The 8,580-nt window shown below is 45.0% G+C and overlaps 4 protein-coding genes across 4 annotated transcripts; 2 read left to right on the top strand and 2 right to left on the bottom strand.

The window, feature by feature from the left end:
- Positions 1–1,695: 1,695 nt before the first annotated feature.
- Positions 1,696–5,170, top strand: CCR75_000075 (uncharacterized protein; the record flags this gene model as incomplete). The annotated part of the gene is made up of 5 exons (XM_067958183.1): positions 1,696–2,942; positions 3,008–3,159; positions 3,244–3,324; positions 3,384–3,420; positions 3,486–5,170. 5 exons carry the CDS (start codon positions 1,696–1,698, stop codon positions 3,679–3,681), a joined length of 1,713 nt encoding a protein of 570 aa, XP_067816317.1. The 3' UTR covers positions 3,682–5,170.
- On the bottom strand, positions 3,705–5,627 carry CCR75_000076 (uncharacterized protein; the record flags this gene model as incomplete). Its single annotated transcript, XM_067958184.1, has 1 exon — positions 3,705–5,627. The coding sequence occupies one exon, from the start codon at positions 5,625–5,627 to the stop codon at positions 3,705–3,707; it is 1,923 nt and encodes a 640-aa protein (XP_067816666.1).
- Positions 5,628–5,749: 122 nt separating this feature from the next.
- Positions 5,750–7,369, top strand: CCR75_000077 (uncharacterized protein; the record flags this gene model as incomplete). The annotated part of the gene is made up of 3 exons (XM_067958185.1): positions 5,750–5,949; positions 6,026–7,047; positions 7,119–7,369. The coding sequence occupies 3 exons, from the start codon at positions 5,750–5,752 to the stop codon at positions 7,367–7,369; spliced, it is 1,473 nt and encodes a 490-aa protein (XP_067816577.1).
- A 140-nt stretch (positions 7,370–7,509) lies between these two features.
- On the bottom strand, positions 7,510–8,566 carry CCR75_000078 (uncharacterized protein; the record flags this gene model as incomplete). The annotated part of the gene is made up of 5 exons (XM_067958186.1): positions 7,510–7,619; positions 7,699–7,855; positions 7,920–8,158; positions 8,217–8,305; positions 8,370–8,566. 5 exons carry the CDS (start codon positions 8,564–8,566, stop codon positions 7,510–7,512), a joined length of 792 nt encoding a protein of 263 aa, XP_067816665.1.
- Positions 8,567–8,580: the final 14 nt, after the last annotated feature.

Raw genomic sequence — 8,580 nt, 5'->3', positions numbered from 1 at the left:
GCGACGCTCTTGGCCCGTTTAAACGAGGCCATTTAGATGGAGGGGGCATCAATGATATACCACCTATCACATAGCCACGTCTAAAACGACTGGCTTGTGACACCGACTGAGCACGTTCACGTGTCGTCGGCGGAGCTTTAGGCTCCGTATTCTCTATGTCAGAACCATTATGGATTATTGTCTGAGCACAAGGCGTTGTGGTTATACCAAACGGAGAAGCGGCTGCGCCTTTATGGACAGCGCTCTCATTAATGGTCGCTGCGCTATCCAGCGTAGACGACGAGACAGCATTTGAAATGTTGCTGTCTCCATGTTGTGAGCCATGCGAGAAGTTTGGATGGGCAATAATACGCCATCATCCTTCCTCATGAGCTCGTTGTCCGCATCACTACTATGAGGTGATGGTAACGGTGTCGACTCATTGTAGTTGGCAACGAGCGACGGATCAACACCCTCACTGTTAAAGTGGGATGGATCCTTTAGCCCTGTTAACGCGACAGCCGCAGTAGCTGTCGGCGTTCCGACTAACGCATTAGACGCGGCCGGCGAATTAACGCGGCGCGTGCGCTTGTGCGAGGTTGAGTGGGCGTCTTCGCAGACGACCCGCAATATGGCCCCTTTCGGTGGCATTTTTGGCGCCGTGTATGGAACACAGGTCGCTAGAGTGATTGAGTGAACTAGCGGCGCGTAAAGCTGCTCGCAGTTCCTCGCTCCTCTTTGACGAATTTAAAAATGTAAATTCGTTTTTTAAGGGGATGGTGTAACGGGCTAAAGTTGTTCTAATGTTACACAGTCCCCGTCAAGTACACTTGGTGTCTTTAGTGGATGGTCAATTACTAAATTAAAGTAGTTAGACCCAGCACTTGGGTGTGGTTCACATTTGTGACCAACCCTTGTGTATGTGATGCACATGGAAGCATTCGCATTAGGAGGGATGACGCCTAGCGTCATCCGTTACGCGAGGTATCTAGAAAGATACTCTTGCAATACATATTAAGTGTATTTTATAGAGACGACATTTTGATTGGTAAAACTAGGTTTTTGTATTTAATACGATTAAATATAAATCAGTCTGGAAACTACTTCCTACTTGGTAAGTGCGCACGAGGAGCCGAATCACCGCTCCCGTGACGACACTTAACCAGAGTACTTAGTGCGTTGGGTGAGGTCGCTAACGCGCCCACCTCAACTACCTCACTGTACGCAAGAGAAGCTGGTTAAACCGCTTCCTCGCTGTGCTAGGGTGTGTGTCTAAGTGGAGCGTGGCCCGCATTATGTCGTGCCCGTCTACAAAAATCAGTCTGAAAACTACTTTCTACTCAGTAAGTGCGCACGAGGAGCCGGATTACCGGTCCCGTGACGACACTTTATTGGAGTACTTTGTGCATTGCATGAGGTCGCTAAGGCGCCCACCGCAACTACCTCACTGCACGCGAGAGAAGACGGTCTAACCGTTTTCTTGCTGTGCTAGGGTGTGTGTCTAAGTAGAGCGTGGCCGGCTTAAGACGTGCTCGCCTTCATCCGGGCTGGGTGGTTAGCGGATCTCAAAAATAATTATGTAACACGCCACCCCGGTACAATTTCTTTATATTTAATTGTAAAAATTTCATTATGGATCACTCAACTGATTTTATTGCATACTCCTTGGCAACTGTAAGGTACACAAAATTGCCAACAATCCAATAGAATAATTCAATGCTTCGAATGTCACGGGCCGTAGAAACTTATTTGCGCAACTATGAGGGCGATGAAGCCCACCACCAGGAAATTCTTGAGATCACGCTGTGTTATGGTGTGCAGTGCCTGGTTCGTACCTTCTCGCTTAAAGGAATTAGTCGCAATGAGCTGCGCGCCATCACAAATTATGACACAGCCAAGACTCGAGATTACCACGTGCGCCATGCATTTTCGCGAAAAAATAGCAACACAATTGTTCCACAGCGTACGCCACTGGAAGTGCATTCGAAGCCGTCGCACTTGTGGCGAGACGGAGAGGCCGACGCATTGGACATTTTAAAGCCGACGGATGCCGGTCCACTGAAGATAAAACCCGCCTCAAAAATTGATGAGGCGGCTCTGTTTTCGCTACCACCGACGTGTAAACAATTTGACTTCTATGCGAAAGTGTTGGCAAAACAATTGCTCGATCTGGTGTGGAAAACGCTCGTTAGGAGAGATAAAGTACAAATATGCACGAGGCAAGGGCTGGACGATATGTTTCTTCGCATTAGTCGGATGAAGGCACCTCCATCGATGCCAATAGTGTCCTTTCCCGTTATAAGTCTTGCAGATTTTTTGGGTGCGTATGTCACAGAGTGCGTGCGGCATTCTCACGAAACAGGTCAAAGTGATATTCAAAGCAGCAAAGAAGAAGGTACTGGAGCTACTGACAAAATCGCGACCATTTGTAGATTTAAGGATTCTCAAGCGTCGGCAAGAGAGCCTCATCAAAGAAATGGATACACATTACGTGCTTCAAAAGACAAGACCAAGTCTAGCGCGGATGCAAAGTCAACGCATCGATCCATCCACCCTCATATACAGCAGCGACATCAGCGCCAGATTCCTCCTTCGTTGCAGCTTAAGTCAAAGAATCACCCCGAGCTGAATTCTAGACTACAGAAATTGTTGCGCGTGAAGAAAACTCATTCGCAACGAATAGGAGAGTCACTCGCACAGGCTCGTTTGGCTGAGTACGATGCGCGGCGAGAGTTGCAAAGTGTGCGTACGAGGCATCATGTCCCGAAAAGGATGCCTATCGGTAGAGCTACGAAAGGTTTGCCGAAGCAAACGCGATCGAAATTTGGCACTGCTGATTTTTGCAATCTTGTTATCATAGGTGCTACAGCGTCGGAAATTGTGAATGAGTTTATTAAGAGCCCCCTTATGGATACATTTGGTCGAAGAACTTTAATGGAGCCTTGTAACATGAAGCCTACAATGTGAGTCTGCGTTCCACAATACGCTATTATAGTAGCGAGGGCTTAATTGCTTGTTGGTTCGCAAGTCGTGAGATTGAACTACAAATCTCAGCGCAGGATGATTTTTTAGCGGAAGAGCTCTATGGAAAAGCCGCAAAAGATGGTTTCTTTCATGGATGTGAGCCTGCTTATCATCCGCAGCTTAGAAAAGAGAAAGCATCTAAATTTTCTAAGCCAAGTACGTCGTTAAAATGGAAAGCTTTCGATGCGAGGTTGTAAAAAATGTGCTTCGTATACTGCGTACACTTTAATGGTTGGTTAGGTAATGGTGGGCCACTACATACGAAGACTGGTCGCCCGGAGTGGGAGGAAGCAGACTATGATGCTGCTGAACCTGAATCTTGTACGTGCAAACGAGAATTTTAAATTTTCTTGGAAAATGTTTCAAACTGGTGTATAAAGTTGTCAAAGGAGACAATTTCGAATGGAACTTTGAGCAGTAAGTCACTAATCCATTTCGATTTGAGTTGAAGCGTTAGCTGACAAAAGGTTTTCGATTTCTAGTCCATCTGCTGGACGTCAACATTTAATCAGCGAGCAGAAATTGCACGCGAGCGAGTCCCCAACAAGCAGTATTTTTAAGAACCGCGAGAGCTTCGATTATGATAGGCAGTTGGTCGAAGATCTTGACGAAAATTCAAGCGATGGTCTTAGTGTAAACTTAGATCCTGTATTTCGATGGCTACCAAATGCCGTTTGATGCTACTTTACAATCATTGAGCCTTACAAAGGGTCCGACCTTTGACCCTTGAATATTGCAATCATTACATTCACAATAGAATAAATAACATAGAACCCCATCAAAACTTTCCCAAACCATGACGGACAACGATAAGTATAGTGTCGAAACACCAACAAGGATGATACAAGCGACACCGAGAGGAAGCTTAACGATATCCAAGCGTGCACATCTAGCGACAATTTGGCACTGCTGCCTGACACGAATGCGAACGCCATCGGCAGCCCCAATCCAAGCAAAAGATTGAGCACTGGACCACCAAAACAACCAGCGATAGCCATTCGTGGGAATCCAGCTCGGGCCACAGAAACGTCAGTGATCAAGTCACCGACTGAGTTCCCCCACGCCAGAACAGTCAGCCCCAACAAACTGTTACTGACGTGAGTGATGTAGCCCACCGCCACCAAAAGCGCCATTAACTCGTTTGCTACGGTATAAATCCAGCAAACACAAGCTGTAAAAGCCAACGAAAGTAATAAACCGGAAGACTTGAGCGACTGTGGTGCATGTGATCTGTGAGTGGAATACGAGATAATAGCACAAGTGCAGCCACCAATTACGGTAAGAGCTTGCCACAGCTGAATACGGTGTGCACATCTTCCACCAGACATATCAATATTGGCGTATCCACTCGTCATTGCTAGTAATAACGGAACAGTGACAGGTGATAAACACGCCTTAGAACGCGACCAAGAACCATCGTCAAAGAGAGGTACAGTGATATCTCGAGCAAACACAAGCACCGCTTGTGGAAAGCAAAGAAGCTTAATAAGGAGTGGTTTATCGCTCGTAAATACAGCAAGAACACGACGTCTGAGTCGCCATCGCCACCGGAGATGTTGCTGCCATTTCAACACATCCTGATCATTTTCATCTATCTCACGCTCGTCGTCAGCAATCAGCGGAGATGAGAAAGAATCCTCTTCTGCTATTTCAAAGTGATTTTCAAACACTCGGCTTGAAAAGTGTACACTTGGCCTTTCATCCGTTAGCAAAATAGCACTCTCCTCTTTCGATTCCAAAAAGTTGCCGACGTTCTTTTCCATGACATTGTTCTTCTTGTTTCTTTCATCTGCCAATCTCGTAATGAGTTTAGATTGACACGCCTGATGTGCGTTCCCCACTCTCCCTTTTATAATCTTGCCTCTGGGTGTTAAAGCATGCCAAAAAGCAGAGATCATTAGCGATTTCTTCTCTTTTGGTTTAGGGTCACAGAAACTATCATCAGCGACTCGATACATCCCTACACACGCTGGAAGTACCACACTGCCCACGTAGATTGCGTACATAGCAAGAAATACTACTGCAGCCACGGCTGAGTCTCCGATGTCATCACTGCTGTTTACAGCGAGAAGTAGGAAAACAGCCAGCGCAGCGGCCAAAGCCCCTACGTCTCGAAGGAATGGCCAGCGCTGCACTTTTACTGTGCTTGCGACTGCTACCCCACCAACTACCACAGTAGAGATAAACATTGCGCCGCCAAGAAGCTCGTTTACCCCAGTTTCTCCAACACCAGAGCTGTACGCAGCAATAGCCGAGAAGATATCTGGCGCTCCGTTACCAAAAGCAAGAAAGGTAACACCCGCAACATCGTGAGAAACCTGAAGTCGTTCGCTGATACTCGCTAGTGTCGGTGAAAAGTATCCATCCGCTGTGCTGCCTACTGCATTACAGAAATAAAAGGTGTCAGAGGTACGCAGCATGTCAAGAGATGTGTAGTATTGAGACGCACAGAAGTAGAAGAGACAGCCAAGCCAGAGAAGTAAGAGCAAGAAAGAGAGCAGTGGTAGGTCGGCAAGCAAGCAGTTATGGATGTGTACATAGTCAATGCCGAGAGGACCCAGCGTCATGTTGGCAACGAACGGCGACGCGTCACACGGCGCTGGGAGCGCTACTAGGACAGACATCATCGAAAACAATTTTTGTATGTAAGAAGAATTTATCAAGTAGAAATGCTCCTAATAATTAATGTGTAAATGTGGGAAATTTTCTAAGTGTATCAAAAATTGCTATTGGCAAAAAATGAAAAATGGACTGGTCTACGGCCACTCGTCGCATTACAGAGTGCTCGAAGTCTCTTCTATGCGGCAACGGAGGATTAGGCGATGAGTTGCGAGTGCTACAAGAATATTTAGAGCACGAAGATGTAATGGTGGCATATGCTGCAAAGGAGGAACTTCTGAAGGTTCTTGCAAGTGGTAAAATTGCAAATATTTACGGATTTGTTCAGTAAGATGCTTCTTCAAATGTTGTACAGTGTTTGCCTAAAGCTAATGCATGTTTTTCTTGTTTTTCGCTGTCATAGCTCTCTTCTGTTGCCGCCGCCTTTTGCTTGGGTACGAGAATCGAGTGGATTCCGATTCCAGTTGCTGCGGCAGCTAATACAAATGAAAAAAGAAGTAAATCCGAATGAAGACAGAAGTCAAAGTGGGAGCAGCAGTGATACATGGAATCAGTCCAAGCACTACGCAAATGTTCAGATTATGCTAAAACACCTAAATCAGATCAAGACAATGGTGCGCAGTGTGTTCATATCGACGGGTTGCATATTAATTTCTGTGCCTCACTCGGTTCAGTTCGAGGCTTTAGTATTCGTCAGAGAATTTGTGAAGTGTCTTAGAGGCATGAAGACTATAATTTATCATCAAGTGGAACTTAGTGGTATGATATCGGGCCTTGTAGAAGATGTATTTGTCATGATGGACTACGGCTTCCAATCGACATATGTTTCATGCGCAGTCCTTCGACTTTTAAGTGATTTTTTGGAAGTTTTAAAATACTGGAATGATCGCAAAGATGATAACAATTGGACGAGTGTAAGACCCGTTTATTTGATGTCGCTTAAGCAATGTACAATATGGGTATTGCAGTCATCCTGTTCAACTACAGCATTGCACTTATTAACTGACAAGAAAAGAAACCGAAGCCACGAAAATTTTATTGCGAACATGAGTTTTTATTCATTTACACAGCACTGGCTACTTTTTTCCAGTCGAGTTGGGGTCGCTGTGGTTGAGGCCTCTAAACCTCAAACTAATGATTTTAGCTTGGAATTGCTGCCATTAACGGGTGCATGCAAGAAGTTGTACGCTCAGCTACCCAGCCGGCATCAACTATTTGTGGTGCTTGCAGAGCAAGATAGTGTATTAGTTAAAGTGCTAAACAACGTTACACGAATAGCGGATGGCGTAGATGATTTCAGGTTTTTGCTTCTCCCAGAATTCACGGAATTATTGGCAGAATACGACCCAGACTTACTTTTTGCAGACCTAATTGACACAATTAGACATGACCACTTGATCCTATTAGACCTTCTCATTTCAAACGGTTATGCGTTCGTAATATCTGTTTGATTCTATTTTTATAAATTGCCTATCAACAATTGTGCTTTTGTTCAGAAACTGAAATGCTTGAATACTTGATGCAACACTTGCGGCGTTTTTGTAAACGGTGGACTACTAGCAAACAGAAGCTTCAATCTTATAGTCGGCTGGAAGACGTGATGGGCGTGCTTATTCGGTTGCGACTGGAGATCGATCGACTTGTTGCTGCCGACCTATTTCCGTACGGCGCAAAACCGCTGACGAGAAGATTGATGTCAATCGAAAAGCTTTATGAGGAGGAACCAAATAAAATTAATAAAAATTAAATTAAATGTATGAGAAACAACAGCGTACCTCAGCAAATGGAGAAAGAAATTAATTATCGCTAGCAGCAAGTAATAAAATGTATTGCTGGATGAAAAGCAGCTAAGAAGCAAAGCTTGAGCTGAAGACATCAGAATTGCACTTAGCTGGTCGATTGGTGAATCTGAATTCCACGCGGGCGTTGGCTTAGCTTGGCTTTCAACTGATTCTCCATATATTGAAAATGCTGAACCATCGAGGGCAATAGAGGTTCTACAAGAAATACAAATACGTAGTAGTCACGTAAAGCACGTTTGACAATTGTTGTAAGCCACCGTATGTGGCAACTGACCTAGTTTTTGATTTTGGCTGCGCAAGATTGCCGAATTCAAGTCGTTTGCCACGCGGCGGCGTTGACATTGCTCGAACATATGGCGAAGCGGTGAGTCCGATGGATTTTTAAATGCAACCATGGACATCGTTCGCTCAATCTCATTCAGGAACTGGGGCTATCATTCGAAACGAATCATTAGATCTCAATCAATTCAACCTACTAGCCATTCCATCGCTTACACTCTTATAACCGAATGGTGCAAGATATTTCATGGCAAATTGCAGTGCTTCCTCAATGTTGTGGACTCTAATTAACTCAATGAGCTCCTGCTTTGCCAGCAAAAAATCCATGCTACAATTCTTTTTAAAAAATTCTGGATCCATACTGGTCAGTTTGCTACGCGCTTCCTGAATCTGACCCTTTAATAGCAGCTGTTGAATACTCATTCGCTCCTGCACTAACTGCAACTCGATGTGGGCTACGCGCCGTTGTTCAGAAAAGATTCCAAGACATCAATAATATTTAATGAAACTCACGTTTCGTCCCCGAGTCTCGCCAAAAGGCTTCGGCTACGTCTCGATAGCCTTTTCCGACGAGATAGTCCATTACCAATCGATTCATTGACCTAACACGAATCAACTCGAGGTTATAATCGAGTACGTCTTGCTACGTTCCACAGTACGACGCACTCCTTCGAGACTTTCATGCGTCGCCGAGAGCTACGGTTGGTATAAAAGCAACGCATTTTATTCGATAGATTCCTGCAACTTGAATCCGATACCGCACCAAGGCGATGGCTAGGCATCTTGCCTAGATGCTTTTGCTTAAGGCGCAAAAATCCGAACCGAAAATTGTGTGGACACACAATTGCCTTGCAACTTTTCATGTATAATAAGGCGT

Source organism: Bremia lactucae, linkage group LG4 (genome assembly GCF_004359215.1).
Source record: "Bremia lactucae strain SF5 linkage group LG4, whole genome shotgun sequence".
NCBI lineage: Eukaryota > Oomycota > Peronosporomycetes > Peronosporales > Peronosporaceae > Bremia > Bremia lactucae.
The sequence above is the reverse complement of the archived record's forward strand: the minus strand, read 5'-3'. Positions and strand labels throughout refer to the sequence as shown.